The sequence below is a fragment of the Heliangelus exortis genome, chromosome 13, assembly GCF_036169615.1.
Source record: "Heliangelus exortis chromosome 13, bHelExo1.hap1, whole genome shotgun sequence".
Classification (NCBI taxonomy): Eukaryota; Metazoa; Chordata; class Aves; order Apodiformes; family Trochilidae; genus Heliangelus; species Heliangelus exortis.
In genome coordinates this window covers 16,173,124-16,199,670 of record NC_092434.1, presented here as the reverse complement: position 1 = coordinate 16,199,670, position 26,547 = coordinate 16,173,124, and the positions used below count along the sequence as shown (strand labels likewise).

General features: G+C 46.3%; 1 protein-coding gene across 1 annotated transcript; it reads left to right on the top strand.

Annotated features, from left to right (window-relative positions):
* The first annotated feature begins 17 nt into the window (after positions 1 to 17).
* HSF4 (heat shock transcription factor 4) lies at positions 18 to 23,174 on the top strand. The gene is made up of 13 exons (XM_071757010.1): positions 18 to 408; positions 4,581 to 4,689; positions 5,784 to 5,911; positions 7,202 to 7,326; positions 9,113 to 9,188; positions 10,590 to 10,654; positions 12,401 to 12,500; positions 13,264 to 13,388; positions 15,821 to 16,045; positions 17,951 to 18,056; positions 19,886 to 19,951; positions 21,316 to 21,403; positions 22,581 to 23,174. Exons 1-13 carry the CDS (start codon positions 286 to 288, stop codon positions 22,775 to 22,777), a joined length of 1,533 nt encoding a protein of 510 aa, XP_071613111.1. The 5' UTR covers positions 18 to 285; the 3' UTR covers positions 22,778 to 23,174.
* The last annotated feature ends 3,373 nt before the right edge of the window (positions 23,175 to 26,547 follow it).

Genomic DNA, 26,547 nt, shown 5'->3' with positions numbered 1-26,547 from the left:
GCACCAGGTGGGCAGCGTGTGCCCCCTCTGCGTGACGCTGCGGGTTTATTCACAGCTCTGTGAGGTTGGCTGCAGTGCATTTGTGCATTTTCATTCTCTGTATTGTTCTCTGGGGCTGGTGATGCCCTCTGATTGGCTGAGTTTTTAAGAGTGCAAGCAGCACTGCTGATGTGACTACTCCCTGGGAACCTACTTTCCACTGGCCTGGGATAAAATTCAGTGGTTCGTTCTCTGTCGGCGTGCCGAGAGCAATGGGGTTTGTGGAGCTGGGATGCTGAGTAGACTATGCAGGATTCACCCAGCTCTCTGGTGATGGATGGGTACTCCAGCAATGTGCCAGCCTTCCTAACCAAACTCTGGACACTGGTGGAAGATCCTGAAACAAACCATCTCATCTGCTGGAGTAGTGTAAGTACAGCAAATCCCAGGTGTCCGAGGCACCAGAAAAACCAAGGTGTGAGGCCCGAGGGAGAGAGCTTCCCTTTGCTTTCCAAGGGCTGGCCAGCTAACTTGGAGTGGAAGGACTGGTACTTCCTTTGGGGATCTTCTGAATTTATTTGTTGTTGTTTATTTGAATTTTGGGGGGTTTCTGTTTCAAAGGGACAACTGGTTTGAGAGTATTTTAATAGCAGTATTTACAGACTTCACCTGAAGCATCTTAAAGGGTGTCTAATACTGAATCTTCTAAAAATCCAGACTCTTAAAGAGAGATTTTTCACTTTGCTTCAATTGCAGTTTCCTAAAAATTTCTAGAAAAGGTGCAGAGCCCTTAATTGCACAGCTATTTGTGATATTTCTTATCAGTCTTATCAGACTTTCACAAGTGCCTGGGAGAAGGCAGCAAACAGACAGCATTCAGACCCCAGACTGAAGCCTGCAAACAGGTCTCATCCTGATACCCTAAATCACTCAGTACTTTTTGAAAGAGCATTATTTGATGTTTGAATTAGTCTGTGTGATGATGGTGGTGATGTGTGTATTGTCTGTAAGGCTTCACAGGAAAGGTTGCTTTGGCTTCTTGTTTGTCACTGAGGCATTAATATAGTAAGTGCAATCAGAGGACTAAAATGTTTTATTTGTCCCCCCTGAAGAACATTTTGATGCTATTGTGTGGTTTTGACCTGGTAAAGGCTTGCTGCAAATAAAATGATTTGTCTTCAGCAGGGAGATCACATGCATCAGATAAGTTGTGTGCATAAATTTGTTATCTGAAACTAAGAACAAAAGTGAAAAGGGGATCTAAAGGGGAAAAAAGTCTAAAGCAAGCTTTCTGTCATGTGTTTGTGTCCAGTGGAGTTTTCATTCAAAATGTGAGACAGAATTTGAGCTGGATTGTTATCCAAGGCAATGCTTGCTTTCTGATGTGGGTATTACATGGTTGAACCTCTCCTTAACCACCAAGTTTTAGTATCCTATGTTTTAAAACACGACTTTCAAACTAGGAAGGGTTTTCTAACATATAAATAGTCCCTTCTCTGAGACACTTACTGTTATTTTTGACTGACCACCACCACACTCTGCTTTCCTTCAACCTACCATGAGCTATAGCTCCTTTCTTGGGCTGTTTTGGTAAGGCTCTAAACTGTTCTGAATTTCCCATGTGTCGTCCTCCTATTCCACTGATGTTGTTGGAGCTGACAGATTGTGTGCAGGCCTAAGATTTCCAGAGGTAATCAGAACTCTTGGAAAACAGGACCTATAAATACCTATTTACTGCTTCTTTACATGAAGCAGAAGAGGTGGAGAAGAAACATAATGGTTTATACTAAAGGCTGTTGTAAGCTGGAAAGGAAAATTCTGCTGTCTGTGTCCATGGTAGACTGGACAAGAAGTAATCAAATGATTTTTTTTTTTTCAATTGGAAGATGTAGTTGGGAGGAAGTCCTAGGAGTTTCCTGGAGCAGCTTTCCTGGGCAGGGCACAGGGTGTCTTGTCACTATGGGGTTGTCAAAAATAGTTAAGCATATCCCAGGACTGATAGGCAGCAGGGTTGGGGTTTGCCTCGGGCAGAGACAATTTTCAAAGTGTCTCTCATCAAAGTGTCTCCTGTGACATAAACCAAGGAAGGCACAGCTGCTGTGTGGGAACAAGCACGTGCACAATTCACTGGTGAGCACACAGGAACTCCAAAGTCTCCTGTGTCTGTAGGAAACCTTTAGAGAGCATCTTCTGGGATGATCTGAGAGCTTCTGAGAGCATTGCAGCCCTGGATTCAAAGGAAGGACCTCTGGAGCGAGGCCGTAAGGAGAAGTTCAGGTGCACGAAACCCTCATGTTTTTAATTTTACATCAGCTTGCCCAGCCTGGGACACACAGCTGTGTTCCACGGGGAGTGAGTAGGCAGGAGAACAAGGAAAGCTGGTGAACAAGGAAAGCAGGATAAACCACCTCTGTCCCTGCCTTTGCAGCGTTGAGAAACCCGGGTCCCTGCTCTCATGTCTGCAAGCTCAGCCTGTGAGGATAATTCCAGCATGCAGGTTACTAGAGAATTTCTTGAGTGCTTGGTCAGCTTGTGTGTTTGCTGTGTGGTGTACAGAGTGATGGGAAAGACCCCAGTGATGCTCACAGCCCACTTTTGAGGCAAGCAGGCAGGTTCAGTGTTCGCTGCAGTGAACAAGGAGCAGGAGATAAAGCTGGCCAAGAGTTGTGTGGCTTGGGCTGAGCAGGGTTAAATGTTAGAGCTGACAAGCAAGGCAGAGCACAAAGGGAACTGGCATGGTTTGGGGATGATAAGGTAGTGGCAACTAGTGGGGTAGCAGGGTTTGCCAGGTGGCTGTTTTCTGGTATCCATGGGCAAGGCACCAGCCACTCCTTAGTCACTCCCAGTTTAGAAACTTCCAGGCAATCCTGAGAGCACCCATGGAGCTCCAAAGCCCCGTGGTGGGTGTGTGATGGGACCCCTACCCAGCTGGTCGTGCAGAGCCAAATCCTCACTCTTGGGAAGTGCTGTCCCTCTGTCAAAAACCAATCTTCTGGGAAATGACCCCCCAGGCTGACGTGGCCCTTGGCTGCCAGTAACAACAATGCTGAGTGCAGCAGGGGGGTGGCTGGGGCTGTGCTGCTGTCAGACCCCCCCCTGCCAATGTCACAGAGAGCCTGGTGTCTTTAGCTCTTTGAAACTCAGCTGCAGCTGAGCTGGTTAGTCCCTGCTTAGTCCCTGCTTAGTCCCTGCTTAGTCCCTGCTATCTGCTGATGGCTTTGCACTGGCATAATAGGTCCCTGCATCTTGCCTCCCCTCCCAAAAGCTGTGGTGGGCTGAGGCTGCTCAGCTGGGTGGTTTCTCGCTTTGCAGCTCTTTCTCTCTGCAAGTAAAGCCAGCAAAAGACCCATTTCTCTGCAGTTTTACAAAAATGCCACGTGTGCCTCAAACTCCGTGTCTAAAATCAAGATTCTTCACCCCTCCAAATCCCCCATACTGCCCCCACATCCAGGGAAGAGTGAGGATTTAACCCTGACCCCCTAGCCTGGAGACTCTTAGGCTGTTGAGGCTGGGGATTTAGAAAACATTGCTCCCAAGTCTTGGTTACAGGTGGAAATTAATTGCCAGTTCTTCTGTCCCTTAAAAAGGTTCCATGAAGTGCTGTTTGCAAAATATTTCAAGGCAGCTTTGGTGCATTGAGTCTCTTTAAGCTGCAGGTTTCTACCAGGGAGAGCACGAGGCTTGCAGCGTGTCAGCCAGCAGTTTTGCCTTGTTTTGTGATGATGGATCCTAGCAATGCAACCCCAGAAAGTGGTAATTTATCTGGCTGACATGCATGTTGCTAGCTTGGACTGTGCAGTGTGACTGTTCACATTTTGGGGGTTGCCCTTGTGGCTGTGTGCTCTCAAAAATAATCAAGAGAAGGTGTGAAATGCTCCTGGATCCCATCTCTCCACATGGTTTGCCTTCTTGCCTTGCTGTGTTTCTTGTGCCATGTATCCAGGCAGTAATTCCTCCTGCTCTGGAGCAGATGGGTTGGAGCTCAACCTATACAAGCAGGTCAAGGGTTTATACTGGGGATTCCCCCTTACCAGGACCTTCTTCAGACACCAGGCTTTCTGTCAGGTTCAGAGGGAGAATGATCACCAGCTATTTGGATGCAAGGGTCTGTGGTTTCTTTTTCACATCCAAGGCTCTCAGCTAAGCAGTGGCAAAGCTTAGGAGAAAAGCAGCAATACTGCAGTCACAGAGGACTGACTGTAACAGAACTGAAAGATTTAGGTTGGACATTAGAAAGAATTTATGGAGAGGGTGATCAGCCATTGGAATGGGCTGCCCAGGGAAGGGGTGGATTCTCCATCCCTGGAGATATTTCAAAAGAGCCTGGATGTGGCACTCAGTGCCATGGGCTGGGAACCATGGGGGGAGTGGATCAAGGGTTGGACTTGATGAGCTCTGAGGTCCCTTCCAACCCAGCCCATTCTATGAAAGGAGCACACCCATCACCTGATGCTCTTGTCACTTTTCTGAGCTTCAAGGTGACAATTCAGAGAACACATCTCCCCCCTCCTGCAGGACTCCAGGGAATCACCTTCTCCCAGCCCCCTCTCACCTTTGGGACCACTCCTCTGACTTGGCCTTTCTCCTCCTCTCTTTTGCAGAATGGCACCAGCTTCCACGTGTTCGACCAAGGACGCTTTGCCAAAGAGGTGCTGCCCAAGTATTTCAAACACAACAACATGGCCAGTTTTGTCCGGCAGCTCAACATGTGTAAGTTCCACCTTCAGAGCCACCCTGCAGACACGAGGGGAGTGGCAGGAAGTGAGGGTGGGACGGGAGGCACAAGTGAGAACTGTGGATAGAAAAGTTGAGATACCTGTGTTATAGTGTCTTGATTGATTTTGCCAACGAGGATCTGCCCCTCAGATGCCAGGGGAATGATTTCCTTGCACTGACCTTAGGTTCCAGCATGAAGTTTCTGTCAGATGACACTGTAAGAAATTCCAGCTACCAGGCTTTCTGCTTCTCTGGCATCAGTTTGGTGACCAGTGATTATTTCTTTTCCATTTGATTCTATACGGGGCTTTTTCTGGCAGCCTGGTCCTGTGACAGCTCTCTCAGACACTGCTGCTTTTGAGGGTGGCATGCCCAGAGCTCACCCATTTCACTACTGCTGAACTAGATGGTTCTCCCTGCAAACCTTGCCTTGCTGATTAGATATTTTCACTCCTTAAAGAAGGCTTAGGTGTAGTTTTCAGCCACATCTATACCACAGCTGTATGAAATATGGTTCTTTTCTAATAGTTTTAGGAAGTTTGTCACTTACTAATTCACAAAGTTCCTTAGTAAAGTTTTAATGATGGGATTTATCTATACCATAGCATCACTGTAACATTTAGAAACAGTTTTTAAATACAGTTGAGAATCCTTTCTAGGTTTCAGAAGAGTACTCAAAGTAGATTTCCAGATGCACACCCTTTCTCCACCCATCAGTGGCACCTGATGCTGGTCTGTGCCTTTGAAAAACCTTCCCCTGAATCCTTTTGGCTTGCAAATCAACTGAGATTTTGTATGAGCAGATGCTTCAGCTCCTGGCCAAAACCAACATGCCAAAGAGGTCGCCCTGTCAAAGCTTTCATGATGTGGCCAGTGGGATGCACAGGGCTCTCCCTCGGGGTGGATTTCCTGTAGGTCTGTCCCAAAAGGATGCCCAGTCATGGGGAGGGGGCACAGCTGTGCCTTGGGCACCAGAGCAGCTCAGAAAGTGGTGTGGGGGGAGTGAACAGAAATATCCTCAAGAGTCACAGGGTGGGAGTCAAGGGGGAAGAACCTGTCAGCCCTTCACTTGCACCCTCTCCATGCAGATGGTTTCAGGAAGGTGGTGAATATCGAGCAGGGGGGACTTGTCAAGCCTGAACGGGATGACACGGAGTTCCAGCACCTCTGCTTCCTGCAGGGCCACGAGCACCTCCTGGAGCACATCAAGAGGAAGGTGAGGAGGCAATGATTGGGAGGAACACACACACACACACGAGCCACTTGGGTGGGAAGGCTGGGGCTGAAGTGGGAAAGCTGAGGTGCAGCATTCTCCTGCTTCAGAAGGTTCCACTGAGGACAGGCTGTGTGGTGCTTTTCCAAAACATCCTCCAGCAGCACGTCCCACAACTTAACTGATGGTCTGCCTGGGGATGCAGCTCCCTTGGGAGAGAAGCACTGAATGCTTGTTTCTCATCCCTCAGACACCTTGAGCAAGAAGCACCTTCTTCCTCCCTGACCAGGAGCCTGTCCATGCCTGCCACGGGACTTCTCTGCTCTGGGCCCTTCTAACCCTCCTACATCCCTTTTTTTTTTTGGGCAGAATGGCCAGAACAGCATTCCAGGGGCATTGTGAGGGTTTCTACCACAGATACATTATTCTCTTTGCTAAGTCACAAATGCTATAGACTGGCTCAGCAAGATCACCCTGTGGGCTGCTTTCTGTCCTCTGCACATCTATGTACGGCTGGGGGATCCTCAGGGTGCAGGACGTGGCTTGTATCACAGTTTTGTCTTTATTTATTTTTTTTTTTTCTCTGTCCTCAGCATCATAAGACCTTTGTGTAGTGTTGCATGGCCAGGCTTGCTTTGCACTGCTATGCTTTTGAGTGATTACCTGCTTTTTGAGATAAGTACAGCATCACACCTCTGCAGTCTCTAATCCTCTCATCTCCCATTATGGCAGAAGAGATAACCTTCCCCTACCCTCTTTTTGCTGTCTTTCAACCACTTATTGATGCCCAGAAAGGGCTGTTCTCTTACTGAGTTAGCATAGCAACTTCAGGAAAGGGACTTCAGCCAAAAACCTTCTAGAAATCCCAATGGAATATGTCCATTTGAAGCATTACCCTAGGCTCATTGCTGTAAAACACCAGGCTGGATTTGGTAGTTAAAATAGAAAGACTTAATCAAACAACCCAGTTGAATTTCTCCCTGACCCTCAAAATAGTTTAGTTTTTAGGCTGTTTGTTTGGTTGGTTTTATTTTTATGCCCCAAGCTGATTTACATCAAGTCCCCACCCTGGTGGGGAATGTTCTGTTGCCAAGAGATCCACTGTATGAAAGGATTTGCTCTATTTTACCCCTCTGGCCCTTGCAGCAGTGCCCTAAAGGACAGTTCTTGTGTGCATTGTGCCTGTGCTGGAGCCCAGCTGGTGCCACGTGAGCCACAGCAATGACTCTTGTCTATCCACAGCTCTTCTTGCATTGGTTAAATCCACCTTTGATTTTTTTTTTTTGTCCTCAGGTGTCAGTAGTGAAAAGTGAGGAGACCAAGATGCGCCAGGAGGACCTCAGCAGGTTGCTATATGAGGTACAGATCCTGAGAAGTCAGCAGGAGAACATGGAGTGTCAAGTGCAGGACATGAAGCAGTGAGTTGAACCCTCCTCAGCCTGCTTCTTTACAGGCATTTGGGATTAATGATAGGACCTAGATCTGTTGAGACAAAACCATGGAGGGTTTCTATGCAAATTTTGATCTACAAAATGAAATAATGTTCAGCCTCTCCATCTCCTGTGAAAGGCAGACATATTCTCTTTATCTGTATTTTCCCTTTAGAGATGGGGAGAGCACAGAGGAGGCCATGTAGGAAAGATGTGCATAACCTGGGGACTTAGCTGACTGTATTCCTTTTCTGTTTCTGTGAAAGTAAAGGTGTAACTCTCTCTCACACCTGGCTGAAATGTTGTGGTGTCCCCTCCAGCTATTAAAAATTTTTTAAAATATCTGTGTCATCCTCCACCTCCAAAATACATGGCTGGCCTGAAATCCATAAGAACATGAGAACTGCTGTACTGTTTAGGCCATGTACCCAGCTCCCTGAAGAGTGTTGTTCTTACATGGTCAAGCTTCTTGTCTAAGAAGACAGAACATGGTGTACTGGGAAGCATTGTTCCAGCCCAGCATCTGATGTGCAATGAATAAGTCTTTTTATCCTACCTCCATTTTTTAAGGGGTCTTACACTTAGCACAGGCATGAAACTACACAATGAAATCCAGGTACAGTGGCAATGAAAGAGTTTCTAGCTTTGTATCTTATTTAATTTTTAAGGAATTCCAGTACTGATGATTTGGGCTTGCTTTTAGTTTATTCTCCCTTTTGATTTGCTTGCTTCCTTCCTCTCTCTGGCAAAAAGCAAAAATTGCATTAAACTAATGAAAATCATGCAATTTTTTATAAATTGATCCCAGAGATCCCAGGCTGCAATCTAGTTAGGAAAATTACACTGGTGAAGAACCATGAGGACCTGACTCCAGTGCAAGCTGTCAGATTAAGGAAAGTTGGTTTGCAGCTACTGTGGTCTTTCAAGACCTGGACCTTATCTAGTTCTAGCATCAGTCCAAACTAAGACCACCTGAGGGGATATATAGGCAAAAAAGGATTTATAAATTTCACATTTAAGATAAATTTTGCTGGTCTGCCATGGACTGGTCATCCATGTACTCCTGAGATAAGTTCACTGGCAAAACCTTTTCCATCAGTGACTTGGCTGGCATCTGTGTTTGGAGGCAGTGCAATAAAAAAGCTCTGTATGTCCCTGTCCCACTTTCTGGGGCTGTGACTGTTCAAGGAAGCCTGTACCTCCCCCATAGACTGCATTTGCAGACAGAAAATAGATAAATGCAATTGCAAGCTGGGCACCAGGCTGTGCTGGATGAAATCAGTGATTCCCATTATTGAAATAATTACCATCTTCCTAGTTCAAGAAGCATCCCTGTAACTCCAGCTCCTTCCAGCAGGCAGAATGCATAGGATCTCTATCCATAGGATATCTTGGTTTTTGGAAGCCCTGGGGTAGCTGGGGATATGTTAGGCTTTCCTTAGTTCCCACAGTCTTGGTGATACAAATCATTCAGAGTCATTAATCAGGCCTTCTGAAATTCTGAGTTTGCCCGAGATGTTCCATGAAAACCAAACACACAAGTCCCCTTGTTTTACCCTCCCTGTGAATGTTGGCTTCTCTTTATTTGCTTTTCCACCATGCTTTGGTCTTTAGTTCTTTGGAGGTCAAGGAAAGCCAGGCACTGTGTGACCCCATTTTGGTCACCTGAGAAGAGTCTAGCACTCCAAGAGCCCCAAGACTCTGCACTATTAGGTGTGGTGTTCACCATGAGATGGGGTTCTGTGCTCACAGCAAGTTTCTCTTTCACTTTCAGGCAAAATGAAGTTCTTTGGAGGGAAGTTGTTTCTCTCCGGCAGAACCACTCCCAGCAGCAGAAAGTGATCAACAAGGTACAAATCACAGAAACCCCAGACTCACTCGTTCTCTGTGGTGCCTGTCCTCTGATTTTTTTCCCATAATCTTCTCCACCCTCTGCTATCACAGTAGGTTTGTTCTCCCTGTCTTTCAAATGGTGGGAGGCTCTCGTGTGTCATTAACAAAGCACAGGTTACACCCTCAAGCAGAAGGTTTTCATTTCCCTGTCAGTCCTTGCTGTGAGGTTAGAAACCACTTTTCTGCCCAAGTCCTGAGAAAGACAGCACAGCTCTCACTAACTGCCCTGTATTGGCTGTGCTCTGGTTGTACCACAGATTTTGGGGCTTCCCAAATCTTTCCTTTGTACAAGAGAGGAGCCTCCCCCTCCTGCCAGCAGAATTGGCTGGTGTGCACCTCCAGTATTTTACATTTTCTGGTGTAACTGCTGGAGCTGAGGATTCACTGTACAACCTTTGAGACCAAAGAAGCCACCTCCCTGAAAATCTAGCATGGCCCATACTAAAAAAAAAAAAAAAAAAGGGCTCTCCAGTGATTCCCTGATGGTGCTGACAGGACTGAGCACATCATGTTTCCTGGTCCCCCTGAGAGCCACGTTCTGACCCTCCTGTGGCATCACAGAGTCATAGGACTGGGTGGAAATGCACGGTGCTGTCAAACCTTCCTCCAGCTCAGAGCCTGGACAAGCCCCACTGCTCATTGTAGAGCCACTTATGCAACTCTATTTTGTTGCATTGAGCAATGAGTAAGAGGCAGCTGTGATATATAATGATAATGCTCTCTTTGTTTGGAGATCAAAGCAGAGCATTGGGCTCAAGCCAATGTTGCTGATATGTTGCTAAGTGATTCCTGCCCAGAGCCATTCTCTATCCATTTTAGTGTCTTGTTATATCAGCACTGAGTTTCACAGGGCTGGAGAACTCCACGGAAAGAGCCAAGATCTCCATCCAGGGTCTCCCCTAGGAGTTGCCTCTTCCACTTGCAGAGTCCAATGAAGACATCATAGAGCCTCTTATAAAGGGCTCTAAAGACTTTGAAGGATGCCAAGTCTGACTCCAGGCCTAGCAGTGTTTGCATGGGTACTTCACAGGCAGCTCCCCAGCTCTCATAGGGCTGGGTGGAGTTCTGCTCGCACAGAAGTGGGGAGAGAAAGTGCTGAGCACAAGCATTTAGCATCCTTCACCCAAAACAGGCATCTGGCTGTGTTTCTTGGAAGCCAGGCAGATCATTTGGAGCCTTTGGAAAGCTCAGTTCAGATGCTCCAGTGCCTCCTGCAGCTTGGCTCCCATATTTCGTGGCTGCTTCCAGCTTTGGGGTGGTATTGGGAGGGAGGAATGTGTGAAATAAGAGCAGCTGTGAGAGCAGAGAGTGCTGAATCACTCTGCTGATTAACACCCTGTTTTGATCTCTCCTGACAGCTGATTCAGTTTCTGTTTGGCCAGCTCCAATCCAGCCCCAGCAGCACTGGGATAAAGAGGAAGCTGTAAGTACCCTGGTGTGGTGGGCACATGCTCACGGGTGCATAATGCTGCCCCCTCACTAAAAGCACAAGCTCAGCTTGGTCACCAGACTGGGACACCATGGTGATGGGAGATGAATGGGCTGAAGTGCAGAGTCAGACCTGCTGACATGGCCCATTCAGTGGCCTTTAGAGAAGCACCGTGTCAGCTCATGACCTTTCTTTGGGGAATACAGAGGGAGATGGGAATGCTAACGGGAGGGTAAAGGGCAGGACCCCACTGCAGGATGGAGTTTTGCCACTTCTCATCCCTGGGAGCAGGGCTGGGCTCAGACACCTTCAGTTTGACCCACAGCCACTGAAAGGAGGGCATGTATCCACTGGGAGGTTGGTGGCATGTAACCTGCAGGCTTTACAGAGAGGAAGATGGAAAAAATTTTAGCTAAGGGGTATCTTCAGAGTCATAAATAAGTTCTTCAAGGCAAGTGAATTGAGGAGCTGGACTTAGGAAGCTTAGTGCCTTCCAGGAGAGCATCCATGCACCTCTGGCTCTGTGGGTCTTGTGATTGAAAGAGGGGAGGACAGGGGCTACTAAGAGGAATTTGCCTTTGTGAGCTCAGGCTGAGGGCAGGGACCTGCCTCCATTTCCCACTTTTATTACCTTGTGGCCTTTGGCAACTCAGAAGCTTCTTCATGCCTTGGAAAAAGGAGCCAGGCTTCCCAAGGGTTGATTTTCTTTAAGTTGGTGTCCTTGTTCTTGGCTGACTCCTTCTCTGAGGATTGTAAAGGAAACACAGGACTGAATGTGGGAGCCTGTAAGGTGTACAAGCAAGCTGGGTACTCTCATCTCTGTCTACCCTCTCTAAGTGAGCCTCTTGGAAGGGATAAACACTGTACAGAGAAAGGAAGCAAGAAAGAGGCCTCAAGGGGAGGGTATCAACTGCTCTGAGTCACTGAGGTTCATGACTGGGGAAATTTTCCTGCAGTAGAGTGAGGAACAGAACTATTAACAGTAGTGGGTGTGTGTGTCAAATCCACACCAGCTCCCAGCTTCCCTGGGACTATCACAAAGCCAAGGACTGGCATTCAGGACATTTCATGATGGAAAAACAGTCCCATTTTGATGCTAGACATAAAGCAGCCCTAGGGGAGCACCCCTGCTATAGGGCTCAGCATGCAGAGCTGCTTCTTCTGTAAAAGCCTGGAAGTCACTGTTTTAAAAGCCTGTGTGCACTGAGTTCAGGCTCTGCTCTGCTTCACAGCTTTGTTTTATTACTTAGCATGAGGCTTGGGTTCCTTTTGTGCAGTGCTGTGCAGAGATCTAGTTTTGCCAAAGAAGCCCAGAGCTTGGGGGAGCTGGTACCAAGGCTGGATTTACAGCAGCATAATAATTTCAGCACAGCTACCTGCAGCCATACAAGCTGAGGATCCAGGCCAGAGCTTGAGACCACTTGCAACTAGAAGAAAATATGAATTTAATTGGTTCAATTCCAAATATTTACTTGAATTTGTTATTTTACTTACATCTTTCAAGTAAGATCTCGAAAACACAGATTGTCCCTTCTCTGTATGACTAATGTCCTTTTTTAATGGTGACCCTCTCCAAAACTGTTGTTTCCCTTCCATGTCCACACTATTGGGCAGGAAAGTACCTTACAGCAAAACAGAGTACCCAGGAGAAAACAACCCTTGGCTTAGAGACATTCCTTGTGTGAGCAACCAGAAACCAGTCAGTATGTGCTGGGGAAACAACTGTGTTTCTCTTTCTAGACCTCTGATGCTGGACAATGGGATCTCCTCTCCTCAAGTGTCCAAGTTCAGCAGGCATTTGTCCACAGACCCCCTTCATGACTCCTACTTCATACACTCGGTAGGTTTATGGCAGCCTCTGATCTCCCTGGGATTTCTTTGGCCAGCGTGGAAAAATGCTTGAAGTAGTCACAGAAATGACAAAGTAAGTCATTTGGCAAGAGTTTGGCAGGGAAGAGAAGAGGTTTGCAAAGCTGAGTGACATTTTACTCTTTCTTCAGCTCCACTGTTCCAGGGAGGGGCACTTGCATGCCCTTACACTGCCCCATTCCTGTGGCATTCCTGTGTCCCCTGTATCCTGGGGGAGGGACAGGCAGACTCTCTGTGATGTTACCTCCCCTGGCTCACCTCAAGGGCAGAGAGGAAGAAAGATGTTTTGGAAGTGGGTGTCAGAGCCAGGATTTTGTAGTCCCTGAGGATCCCCAACACCCCATCCCACCAGAGCAGACACAGGACATGTCGTGCCATTAAAATACTCAAGCTGGTGGGAGAAACCCCTAGCCCCGTGTTGAATTTTTTTCTCCAGGTGGAAATGAAGCAGGTAAAATGTCAGATCTAATAAAACCTCTCAGTGCTTATGTTACACCTGCATTTCTGTGTGGAAATGGGGAAAATCGGAGGAAATCATCATGTTGCACAGGAGCTAAAAGTTTTCTTGGTTTCCATATAAGGGAGAACTCAAGGCCAAAACTCCTCCATACAAGGGTGGGGTTTTATTTACTCGAGGTAAATAAAAAAGAGGGTAAATTCTCTGTCAGACAGGGCCTTGGACTTTTTCTGTTCCTCAGAAGGATAAATGTACATAATTTTTGCTTTCCTCTCAGCCATCAACAGAACCTGCCTCTTGCTTAAGCAGCCCTGCCATTGCTGGAGGACCCATCATATCTGATGTTACTGAAGCATCACCAGCCAATGTAATAAATATGCAATCCCCTCCTGAAAATGACAGGTAAACAAATCTGTGATTAAAACCAGGGAGAGCTGGCTGTGGGCATGCATAACTTTGAAAGAGTTTTTTCTGGTTGTAATTCTACCAAAGTTCCTGTCTGATTTGCAAAATCTCTATGAAGGTGGTGGGCTGGAACATTTGTTTCCAGTTTGCAGTGTGGCTCAGATTTTCAGAATTTGAGAGGAACAAGAGCAGCATACATTTAAAAACAGTCATGGGTTTCATGGTGAGAGCTTCCACTCACCCCTTTGAGAAGTATTCCACATGTCTTTTATATTCTATTCTCAAGACAGATGCTGTCTCAGAATTTATCAAATAATGAGATACTAGCATCACTGGGTTTGTTGAGAAAGGGAGAGAGATGAAGTTTCCTTTTGGTTTTGACAAGAAGAAACAGAATCAAACTGCACATCTTTCTGCTAATGAGAACAGAAAGGCTGCATCACAACAACTTCCGATGGCTGACAACTTTTCTGTGAAAAGCTCTTGGTAAGCCAAGAACTGAATGCAGAAATATTTCACTGCTTATCTCTTCCTGCCACAGACATGTTGTGCATTTAGGGCTAGCAGCAGAGTAGCTTCAGCTGTGTCAGTGGAAAATAAGTGGAAAGATGAATCATGGGAACAGTTTCTCAGGCATAGAAGCAAGGCAGTTGTGCTCTAGAAATTGCCTGTAAATCTGCATAACTGAAACCATAGCTATAAAATTAACTAGAGGCATGAAAAGAGCCCCTATTAAAAAAAGAAGCAAAAAGGAAAAAAAAAGGAAAAATGAAAAAAGAACATCAACAAAAAAACTGTTAATGTAACATTCAAGTTGCTTCTTTTTACTAATTACTGGGTGCCATCTGGTGGCATCTGATCTGTGCTGTGTCTGCATGATGGGAATCTGAACCAGCCCCTGCCTTGATGAGTTCAGAAGTGTGGTACCTCATAAATCAACAGAGCTTCTGCTGGAAGTGTAGGACTCACCCACTGAAAGGATGATCAGAAAGGAAAGGACTAGCAGGCTGTGGAGCACCAAGTACCATCCTGTGATGTGTGACACACTCATGTGCTGAGCTTGTCAGTCAGCCTGGTAGGATGATGGGTTTCAGGGTGACTTCCCTGTGCCTCTTGATCAGTATGAGCTAGCAGTGTGCCCAGGAGGCTAATGGCAGCCTGGCTTGTATTAGAAATAGTGTGGCCAGCAGAAGTAGGGAGGTGGTTGTCCCCATGTGCTCATCACTGGTGAGGCCACACCTTGAGTATTGTGTCCAGTTTGGGGCACCTGGATATAAGAGAGATGCTGGAGTGCAGGGCAACAAAGCTGGTGAAGGGCCTGGAGAATAAATCTTATGAAGAATGGTTGAAGGAGCTGGGATTGTTTAGTCTGAGGAAGTGGATGCTGAAGGGAGACCTCATCACTCTGTAACTGCAAGAAAGGACATTGTAGAGAAGTTGGTGCTGGTCTTTTCCCAGAGGTAATTGTAATAGAACAAGAGGGAATGGCTTCGAGCTGCAGCAGGGGAGGTTTAGACTGGACATGAGGAAAAAGAATTTCACAGAAAGAGTGGTCAGACACTGGAACAGACTGCCCAGGGAGGTGGTGGAGTCACCATCCCTGGGAATGTCTGAGGGTCTTCTAGATGTGTGTTGGGGGATACGTTTTATGGGAGGATTTTTAAAGTAGGGATGATGGTTGGACTCAATGATCCCAACTGTCTTTTCCAACCCAAAAGATTCCATGATTCTATGCCTTTGTCTCCTTGGCTACAGGTCTGCACATCCACAGGGAGCTGTCAAATCTCCTGTGAGTGGCACAGAGTAGATTTTTCCACACAAAATCCTACTCTGCAGAATTTTAATATATGTCCATCTAGGAATAACATGGAGCGTCTGTTTCTCTTGGAAAAGGCAAACCTCTGCTTCCAAAAAAGTAAAACATCTGACTGGGACTGTCAGATCTTGATAGATTCTGTTCCAAATCCTGCAGGACCACCTGGGTCACTGAGATATTTAGAGTGCTTGCTTGTCCAACCCTATCTCCAGCTTGGGAATGTCTTACTGATCCCATTCCTGTTTCTGGAGTGGAGGCTTTTTCAGGGTAACATCTCCAGCCTTGTTACCCTTTAACCTGAAGCCCAGCGTGCTTCAGAGGAACAATCAGCACATGGAAATACACTTTCTGTGTTTGCAAAATTGGGCAAATTCACTGTAGGGGTTCTTGATGAAGTGAGTGAAGATATTGCAGCTGAGCATGCTTCTGGGGCTTTCTGAAATGACAACAGAGGTTGTTGGTTTCTTTCTGCCCATCGAGAGGAACAGAAAGACCCTGTGGGGCAGTTTAATGGGAAGTGGGGGGCAAACCCTTGTGCTGTGACCCCTCCCAGGGGCACGAGGCCTTCATGGAGCTGATGTGTCTGTGGTGCTGACTCTTGTGTCTGGAACAGGGAGAAGTGCCTCATGCTGATCAAAGAAGAACCAGTCAGCCCTGGAGTGAAAGCCACCACTGAGCCTGATGTCCCCCTGCCAGGCTGCCGGGCTTGCTCCGAGCCCCCAGTGCTCCCAGTTGCCATGGTCCAGTCTGTTCTGGAAGGCAAAGGGAGCTGTGGTGCAGCCCCACCAGGAACCTCCCAACCAGCTGAGAGAAGAAGCAGAAGGGCATTGCTGGACAGGTGAGGGGAGCAAGACAGAGCTGTGGCCCTGCATGCTTCATGGCCCTCTTCCCATGAGCAAGGAAGAAAGAGTGGCTGACCTTAAGTCACCTAATGCAGCCTGATGGGCTCCAGTCTGTACCTCTGGCACCTCCTTGAGGGTGGCACTTGACCCTTGGAGCCCAGTGGACAACTTACAGGGAGAGAAGGTCTGTGGATGACTTTCTTGAGGGACCAACCAGAGGGGAAGCTGGCTGAGCCTGTGCATCACAGTCAGAGGGATGGGAAGAGGCTTTCTGCAGTGGAGAGGGATTTGCACAAGGTCCAAGTGAAAGCTGGAGCTCAGAGCAGCATCCATGTCAGCAGACCTGCAGGCCTCTGGACTGCTGGTGTCCTCTGTTGTTTGTTTTGTTGAGTCTTCAGTTACATAGAAAATACTTGTCACTGGTGCTCCTCTGCAGTGAATAAGGTATCATTGGTGTGCCAGCATGCAGGCAGTCCTGGGAGGTGACAGGCAGTCATTAACCATCACCTCTGCACTAATAGAATATATCTACTAAATATATCTAAATATATCTACTAAATAAATCTATTTAGAACATATTTAATAAGGCATCAAAGCATTTATTAGACCTAGGCTTGGGCTCGAGAGGGAAACAATTGTCCCCTTCTTTTCCCATCCTGTGCTGTAAAGTCAAAGAGATTTTTCTCTTTAGTGTTCTGTGCCTTTTTACCTCCTCCCTCCTGTCACCTTTCCAAAGTGACTTCCCTGCATCAGTCGTGGGTCTGTCCTCTGGGGGCAGCCAGTCACTTTGGTATCATCCTGTGGGCTGTGTGTTTCTGGTGAGGTGCCAGGAGATCTCAGCTTCCCCATCTTTGACCAAGAGTGAAACCCCACCAAAGTTAACTGCACTCCTGTGCTTGTCCCCTTGGGCTGGAGGGGATCAGTAAAATGCCAGGCAGTTCAAATCAGGGCTCTATAAAAGGATATAAAACCCTGCCTTAAAATCATGAAGTAGCCTCCTTCTGAGGCTACTCAGAAGGACAGAGAGTTGGGAGTTTGTGTTCACCAAGAGCAGATTTTCATTATTTTGAAGCCAGGGCATGGAAATATCCTATATGTGACAGAGAATGATGTCCCCTTGCAAGGGGACAAAGCTCAACCATGGGGAGAATCTGGCTGAGCCACCTTGGAAGCTGTGAGAGTAAAATCCCAACAGCACCAATTTTAGGGGTGAGTGTAAAGCAGACTTCAACAGAGCAGGAAAGCCTGGTGGCAGCTTGGTGGGTGACATGGAAGTCAACTCCAGAAATAATTCCTGATGGCATCTGCAGCCACATAAGGAGGACTTGGGCTGGAGGGGAGGCACAAAACACTCAACAGGGTTCTCAGAAAGGCTTCTGGGGTTTTTTTGGGGTCCTTAAAGAGAAACACGTTCCTCCCGTTGAACCTGCTTGCCACTTAAAAACATTTTATTAGAAGAAAAATCATCCTTTTGTAAAGACTAGATTTGCAGAGAAATTTTGTAGCTGTTGGGGGTTAAACACAGCAGGGCCTCACAGTTTCTCCTTTGGATGAGTGTAAATGCAGCCTGGAAGCTGAATGCCTGCAGGCAAAAGTCACCCCTATGAAAGCCATTAGTTATTAGTAACTCAGCCATCCTAGACCCAGGAGGATGGGAATGCAGCCTGTTCTGGATCCCAGGTGCCTCTCTGGAAGGTTTTCTTTTAAGGAAAGCTTTAATTATCCTAGTCTTAAAGAGATAAGCACCGAGTATTCATCCCCAAATCACCTGACAGTGGGCTCTTGGATTTCAAAATGAGATTTAAGCATAAACCTTATTTTGGAAGGCTGCTCAGTACAGCTTCCTCTATGTATCTGTGCAAGTCTCATCCATAGCAATCTTTCCCCTTGTCTTTTATCAGAACAGATATTTCAGACCCATTGGAAGGCACTGACTGGAGCTTGGAGGGGCTGCAGCTGCTGCTAAGGAGCCAGCAGTATGGGCTGGAGCCTGCCAGCCTCCTGGATGTAAGTGTTGGTCCTTCTGCTGGAGCAGCTGTGGATAACAGCTCACAGAACCACTTTTGGGCTGTAAATCACACAGATAGTCCTGTTTGTGCTGGTGTGTCCCTTCTGCTGCCTCTGTTCTGACTTCCTCCTAAGAACTGGCAGGGTTGTCAACTTTAATGATGCCTTTTTACGTTGCTTCTGAAAATACCCAGACATCTAAACTTCTAGGTGCACAAAACAGTGCATTTGGTAGACACCATCATGAGACCTAACAAATGTACATGAAGTAGGTTTAATAGGGCTCTTTGGTAATTCCTTTGGGTGGGTTAGTTTATTTTCCTAGATTCTCCTAGATTGTGGTCAGCTCTACTACCTTCCCCTTCCCCTCACGTTCTGGGGAGTGTGGCCAATGTCAGATTCTCTCTCTGCTGAGAGACAATTGCTTTATTTCTCTTGCTTTATTTCTCTTGCTTTATTTCTCTCTCCTCATGGCCGTGTGGTTAGTATCTGAAAGGTTTCTGCCAAATAATTGTACATAGCAAAAGAATCTGTATGTCAAACTGCTCTCTTGTGGAGGTGCTTCAGATACATCATGTGGTGAGCTTGCATGGATCAACAGGAATGAAAAATAACTTAAAAAATCAGTCTTACTCTCTTAAAGCCAGTTCCCAAGTGTCTGTGATTTAATTTTGACTTTTTGGAAAGCTTTTCTAATGGCCTGCTCTATCACTGCCCCTGTTGGTTTCTGTTTCTTATTTCTAATTAGGAGGTGTTTTCCTGTTACTGACACAGTTCTTTGTCTCAGTTCAACTACATGTCACAAGAGTGAGAATGAATCATAAAACTGTAGCCCAGATCAACAGCTCCTTTCCCCAGATTGCTCAAGCTTCTCAAGAAATTGCCAGCTAAGCATTAATTCAGCAGTCATCTGCCCTCTGCTACTGCCTTTGGAAAGCTTCTAAAAAAAAAAACAACAAAACCCAAACAAATCTGGAAGTGTTCTAGGACCCAAGAGAAGCAAAAAAGGGCTCTGAGTTGCATGTAGAGTGACACAAACAGCTGCCCTGGTTTACACCACGACTGTGGCACTGGGTGGGCAGGCAGCAGAGTAGGACTTGCTGTTCTGCACAAGTGCCCAGGGCTCAGCTCAGCCCCTGCTCTGCCACAAAAACCCCACACAGGAGCTGTGCCTGTATAGAATCATAGAATCATGGAATTGGCTGGGTTGGAAGGGACCTCAGAGCTCATCAAGTCCAACCCTTGATCCACTCCCCCCGTGGTTCCCAGCCCATGGCACTGAGTGCCACATCCAGGCTCTTTTGAAATATCTCCAGGGATGGAGAATCCACCCCTTCCCTGGGCAGCCCATTCCAGTGTCTGATCACCCTCTCCAGCAAGAAATTCTTTCTAATGTCCAACCTAAACCTCCCCTGGCACAACTTGAGCCCTCTTGTGCCCTCTTGTCTTGCTGAGAGTTGCCTGGGAAAAGAGCCCAACCCCCCCCTGGCTCCAACCTCCTTTCAGGGAGTTGGAGAGAGTGATGAGGTCTCCCCTGAGCCTCCTCTTCTCCAGCCTCAACACCCCCAGCTCCCTCAGCCTCTCCTCATAGGATCTGTGCTTGTGTCCTTTCACCAGCCCAGTTGCCTCCTTTGGACCTGCTCCAGGACCCCAATCTCCTTCCTAAACTGTAGATGCAGATCCTGTGTCAGAACAGCTGAGGCATGGGCAGAAGTTGGTTTCTGCAGGGCAGAACCTCCAGGGGCAGCCAAGGCAGCCAGCTGAAGAGATGAGGGCCTGGAACCATTACATCTTTCAGAGCTCTAATTTTATTTTTTTTCTCCTGACAGGTCTTTAATCCCAATTTATCTTTGGGTGAGTGGAATTTGACTGAGATGGAAGCCAGTCTGTCCCCGGTAAGAGATGTGTATTTCTAAGATCTGATTATAATAATGATGTAATTATGAAGCAGAGCTTGTGCATAACTGAAGGATGTTTAGTTATTTTATAGGCAGAGGGAGGAGTGTGGTAAAGCACAGCTAGTGCTCATCTCTGGAGGGTAGGCTGGGAGTGTTATCTTATACTCTTGACCTGTTTTTCCCACTCACCCAGGGCTTGTTTAGAGATATGTTGGTGTCCTGGAGTCTTGAATTGAAACTGGCCACTCTAAACTTTCTCATGAATGTCACATCTTACTAATACCACAGATCCATCAAGTGTCTTTGCACCCAAGCTCTTAATAAAATGTGCCTTAATAAATTGCAGCCATCCCTGTACAAAACCACATGCAGTCAGACTATAGGTTCATGCTTACCCCTACAGATGAAAAAGGAGAACTGGTTGGGCAGTTTTTGTTTGGAACTGATATTGACACAGGCATTTCTAAAGTGTATATGGTGATTTAATACTCAGTGAGGGAAGTGTGTGTTTCATGGTTGGGGTTTTTTCCTGCTTGACAGAGAGTGAATTTTCAGAGCCCTCACTGCCAGCCAGGTCGGATAAAGACTTGGGTGGTTCTGGCTTCTCTGCAGCCATGAAATCACAGTGTAATCTATTCTAATGAACTGTGAAAGGTCTCTTAAACCTTCTTAAATATAGCACTCTCCATTTTAGGTTGTGATATAATAAGCTGCAATTTCCTAGGTAGTTCCCTTTCCTGAGTGGTGGGAAAGAAAGTCTCTGAAGAGGCAGATAATATTAACACATCTCACAACTGAGGGACACTCTCTTTTAAAAAGAAGAGGGAGGTTGCCATATTCAGCAGTTTAGCCCTCAAGTCCAGTGAATTTCTCAGCATCTGGTGCAGCCAACCCTTAGGTTCCTTGTCCTGCAGAAACTCATGAGCAGAGAGAAGCTTGCAAGTAATAACTGCAGCAGCTCCATGCCTGGAAGCACAGGGCTAGCTAAAGTTAATTTTAACTTTAAAGACAGTTCTGGGACAATTCCTTTTGGGTTTGTAGCTGGCTGCAGTGGACTGTAGGTGTGCTTCGTGTGGCCACCAGGCAGGGACAGCCACAGGGACACTACCCTGGCCTCCTCGTGTGGTGTGAGCTTCACAGGGTGTCAGCCAGAGGGCAAACAGGGTCTGGAACCTCCCTTTGCCCTCTCCTTCAGGCACAGCAGCCCTTGGGCTGTTCTGGCAAAGCTGAGGTGAGGCTGGGAGGAGAGCTGGTGTTACTGGTGGATGTTGTGGAGCACCGGTGGTCACAAGTGCCCTAGTTCTAACAAGCTCCCCTGTCTTTGTATAATTGTACATTGTAGTTTATATTTTTGCATCAAGATGCAGCGACTCACAGTGGACCTGGAGAAGAATGCAGCTGAGCTGTCCTCAAAAGCGTTCAACCCACCCTTCAACAGCTCCAGCCCAGGTAGGAGCACCAGCAGCTCTTGCAGACACCAGGCTGGGGCTGTAATTAAGGTGTTAATGATGCCAGCAGCTAGATGCAATGTGCAGCACTCACCATTTGCCACAGACCAACACGTCTGGTCTTTTACTTTCATGACTGTCAGTCAGCAATGTTTCCATTCCCGTGCACGAAGGACAAATGGAGGGTTAAATTTAATTGCAGTCTCTGCTCCTGCTTGGCTCTGCTTCATGTCTGTCAGTGTCTCCATGGTTTTCTCTGCCTGTTCACTGCCACCTAAGAGCAAAAAGGTGATGAAAGTGGGCAGGGGTGGTTAAGAGCTGTACAGCCCCTGTGTTTCTTCTGGCTTCTGCTGCAGAAGAGGTGACCTGGTAGCTGCCAGCAGCCAGAGGCAAATGTTACATCTGTTCTCCAGACCTTTTTCCAGCCCTCAAAGGGGCTGCCCACCACTGATCCTCTCACTGGCTCTTATAGGCTGTGCCATTGACCTCAGATATGAATCTGGAAGTGTGTTTCTGGTCTTGGAATAGTGATATGCTATTATTATTATTTTCATCTGTATTCATCTGGGCTGGACCTAAGTGAAGCTTTTGTGAGTTTTAGTGTGGTAGCCACCTGACCCCATCCCTGAATTTTCTTGTATTGTGTGTCCTTCAAAGACTTCCAGTTTCCACCTGGAGCTCAGCATCTTAAATGAGTACCAGAGACATTAAAACTCCAGTTCTCTGGAGAGATTCCTTCTGCAGGCTGGGTCTGAACTGCACTAGAGGAGCATCCCCTGTTTCCAAAGCCTTTCTGGTCCCTGCAGTGGTGTGATACTGGACTTAGTGGGGCAACTTGCACATGCCACCTTCTGCAAAGATGAGGAAAACCAGAAAGTTTTTGAGTGAAGGAGAAGCAAAGCTGCTCTCATCCACTTCTCAGTGTCTCCTTTGGTCATCCCTCTCTCACTTCTTGTGAGGCATCTCAGCATTCAGGCAGAAGCCAGCTTGGCAGCCTGCAGGGTTTCCCATTGATTTGAGTGAATGCAGGTTTGGCTCAAGTGTGTTGCCTGCAGTAAGGGCCCTTCACCTCCTCCTGAAAGTGGGGATTTGCCCCTTTTCTTCATGTGCCACGTGTGTAAAGTCTGGTAACTTGCCTTCCAGAAACTGAGTTTTCTGTTGTCCATTTGCATTCCCAGGGAAAGATGTCATTCTTGAAAGCACCCAGCAGTTCCTCAGTGACCGTCAGTCAATCTTTGGAAGTGACCTCACCAGCTTGCCTGAAAGTTCATCCCTTTATGTTCCATCTGAAAATATGGTTTCCTACCTGTCCTCTGGGGGTCTCCAAGGGGACATCCCATTAAATCTGAGCTCCTCAACAGACAACAACCAGTGATTCAGTTTCCAAGAAAAAAACATCACCCTCCCAAGCATCTACAGTCTTGAATGTAAAGGAACAAAAGTGACTCAGAAGCCCACAGGAGAGTTTCTTTTTGTGCCCTTCCTTTCTGAGTAGATGGAAATGGTCAGTAGCTGTCACCTCACCCTCCTCTCACCCCCTGCACCTGGATTTCAGTGTTTTCCCAGGATAACAGTGTTAAAACAAAATACTGCCCCTGGTTCTTGCTCCCATGGTGGGGGGGGGGGGCGGGGGGGGTGGTGAGAACTTGGCAGGGTTTTTTTTTTGTTCTTGAAAATGCTTTCAGAAATTTCGTATCTTCTAATAAAATTTAAGTGAGGAGTAGCTTGAAAGCACATCAGGGACTTCACAAAATAAAATGATCCTGACAGTGTGTGGAAATGGCAAAGTGTTGGATTTTACTGGGGCAGCACAGATTAGCTAAATCTGACCCTTCTGGATGCTGGTTTGTTCTTTTTTTTCTTTTTTTTTTTTTAATTAGGAAAATACTTATATAAGCCAGTCAAATGCTCTAAAAAAGCCCTCTTTTATCTATTTTCTGTTTTTGTTGGGATGTATTTGTGCCTCTCCCTTGGCTGCCTAGGGTGGGTAGGAAAATGAAGATCTCTCGGGGTATGTAGAGGATAATTTTCTGAGTGGCCACTCCAAGAACTTGTGCCTGGCTCCTCAGGACTATCACAGGCCTCTCAATATCCCATAGTGATTTCAGAGGGCTCATTGTTTGGGATTTTCTCCTAAAAAATTCCAACATAAAGGCAGGGCACCCCAGTTTAAAAAAAAATAAGGGATAGACTCTTCTGCACACACAATTATTTTTCCATGTGCTAAGAGGACTGAAGGAGCACACTCTGGGTCTTGGTGCTGGCTGAGTATCTCCTGCCCACTCCAATGATTTTTTTTCCTTGGCCTTGTTCTCTTTTATTTCCCCAGAAGATGTGCCTGTTGCTTTATTGATGTATAAAATCTGATGAACCAGTTTATAATTGATTGGATCCCCTTTTTTAGAAGGACTCTCAGCTGCTCAGTGTAGGAGAGGCAGAGGGGTTAATCCATCCTGTCCCACTGACTTTTCTTCTGTCCTTTGTCCATCTGACCAGACTCCTGAGGTTGTTTCCTCTTTCATGTAGTTTCTGACAACTGAGTTTCTGAGCAAAGCACAGTTTTTTATGCTGTAGTTCTAATGAGAGCCTAAGATTTATCTCAGTATCCTCTAGCTGAGTTGCTTGGGAAAGCCACAGAAATGCAGTGACAGACCCAGGAAACTCAACTAATTCAGGCCTGCTGAGGGCTTAGACAGGGAGGTAGAAGCCTTGCCACTGTCATCTGAAGAAATGCTCTGCCCACTTTGATTTTCTAAACCATATTTTTGAGCATCTTGAACAGATAAGCAGCACCCACCTCAGAATGTAGCCAGTCAGATGAATTCAGCTCAAATTCTCAATAAGATGACATGTTTTAGATGCACCTTCCTGTCACAGCCTGTTCCTCCACCCATTTATCAGACTGTGAGCAGATGTGTCAGTTCAGAAACATTCACTTTTGAGCCCATTTTTCCCCAGCTAAGTACTGCTGGGAGCTCTGTCACCCCCTTGGTAGTGCAGTCTCTGCAGAAGCAGTTCTGAGAGCTTCAGAATTAACTCCAGCCACTCTTCCCAAATTCAGGACTAAGGGAAAATTCTGGCAGCCCCCTGGCTTGGTATTTAGATGATGTGCTTGAGTGTATTATGGCCTGAGAAGTTTTTCCTTTTTGACAGATTTCTGCTTAGGAAGTTCACCTTTGTCAGCCCATTGCCCACTGTATTTTGTAATCTCCAGTGATGGCAAGTTGGGGTTTTTTTTTTGCACTCCTGGTTACTTCTTTTCTCAAAGGTAACTGAAAACTGTCTGGTGTCTCATCTCACCACACAGTACGTTCTCCCAGGTCAAGATTTACACCCTTCTCACACACTGCATTGCCTTAATGTCAACACTGAATGTACTGATCCAGTGAGGTTTTTAAGCACATTCTTAATTTCAAGTTTTGGAGCAGTTTTCCCTTGTTTTTATGAAGCCTATCATATGCTTGAGGTTATACACACACTCTGGTGTCTGAGTGGATTGTCTGGTTGGGGAGGAGACATCAACCACCTCAGGAGAGCTACTTGCAAATAGATGAAGGTGCAGTTCAGCAAAGGAGGAGGGGGCCTGCTACCACCTCAGGCTGTAGCATTTTTGCTGCCCTTGCTGTGAGCAGCCACTCTGGATGGGTCTTGGGTTTTTCTTGAGGCTTTTTGCTCTACTAGAAACATGAGGTTGGAGCTTGGTGGTGAGAGAGGAACCTCCAGGAACACTCTTGGAGACCCACTCCTGTGAAGAAGCAAGCTTGTGTTCCTTGGCTTTTTACACTGTTAATTTTACTTGAAGGTGATGTGCTGAGACTGTGGGGGTTTTTTTGCACTATGCTGTACATTTGTAAAGTTTTACAGAAAATGCTAATTAAATATGTTTCCTTTTTCTCATTTAGTCCTGCCCTGACATTTCTCTCACTATTTGCGCCTACTTCTTAAACCTTTTCTCCTTCTTAAGTACTCCTCAAGTAAGAGGAGCTGCTAGGAATTCAGGACTGTGAGATAATGTAGGGATCTCTGATGGGTTCTGGGTACCTGCATGCAAAAACAGGAGCTGGAAAGCTCTAGATGTAAAATGTTGCAAACTGAAGCAGTTCAGGAAGCAGCTGAGGTCTTCAGACTGAAATGCCTGGCAGGGTGGATGGATCTGGTAAAATCAGGATCAGACTGAAAGTTTCTATAGTTCTTGCAATTAGTTGCATTTTTTTTCTCCTTTTTTTCCTTTCAGTAATAACAGAGCTTAAACTTCATTATTGGAATGGTGTTTTATAGTCTTGTGTTAATAAACATTTTTTCTTTTAGAAGTGTGATTTGATAATATGGTCCCTGTTATTTCTTCTTAGTGTAATCAGGGGTTAGCAGGACAGGCACTAAAGCACAGCATAAAAATTGCACAATCCAAAGCCCTCAAAGCAGAGCTTCTCCAGCTTTCTGTCAGAAAAAAGAAGGTAAGTTTTAGGACCAACAATGTTGGTAGCTTTTGCAGCTTTCTAAAGAGAAGATTCCTTTGGAGATGCATTCATATAGGCCCTTGCTCATCCTCCTGGAGGCCAAGGATTTTAGCAGGATGTTTTTACTCACAGTAGGAGAAATGGCTGAAGTCTGAAAAAAATAGTGTCATCAATTATGTTGTGTTATAGTTAGGACCAGTTCTCTCACCACCAGATGGCACCTAAACCCATTGGAAATCCCAGGCTGTCCCAAAAGGCAACACCAGATTTTCCAGGCATGGATGCTATTTCTGCATCTGGTTTTGCATAAACAATCTGTAAAGATTAAATCTATAAAATACCCAGTAATTTACCCAATAAAATACTCTGTAGCTTCTATAAAGTTGAAAGGGAAAAAAAATTATGTGAGACTGGACTTTAACCTTGAAATAACCACCTGAAGCCAGCAATGCACAGTGCTCCAGATTTGGTCTGGGTTTTTTTTAAGTGGTTTTTTTTTTAAGTTTTTTTAAGTGGTTAATTTGATCCAGCCTCACTGTCCTTGTCACCTTGTGCCTGGGGAGGACACCCTTCACCCTCAGCCAGGCACTGTATCCAGTGCTGCCATTAAAAAGCAGGAAGGCAAAAGGCACAAAAAAACTTGTTGGTCATCTTTAATACTAGGAAAGGAAATACAGGGCCCAACTCT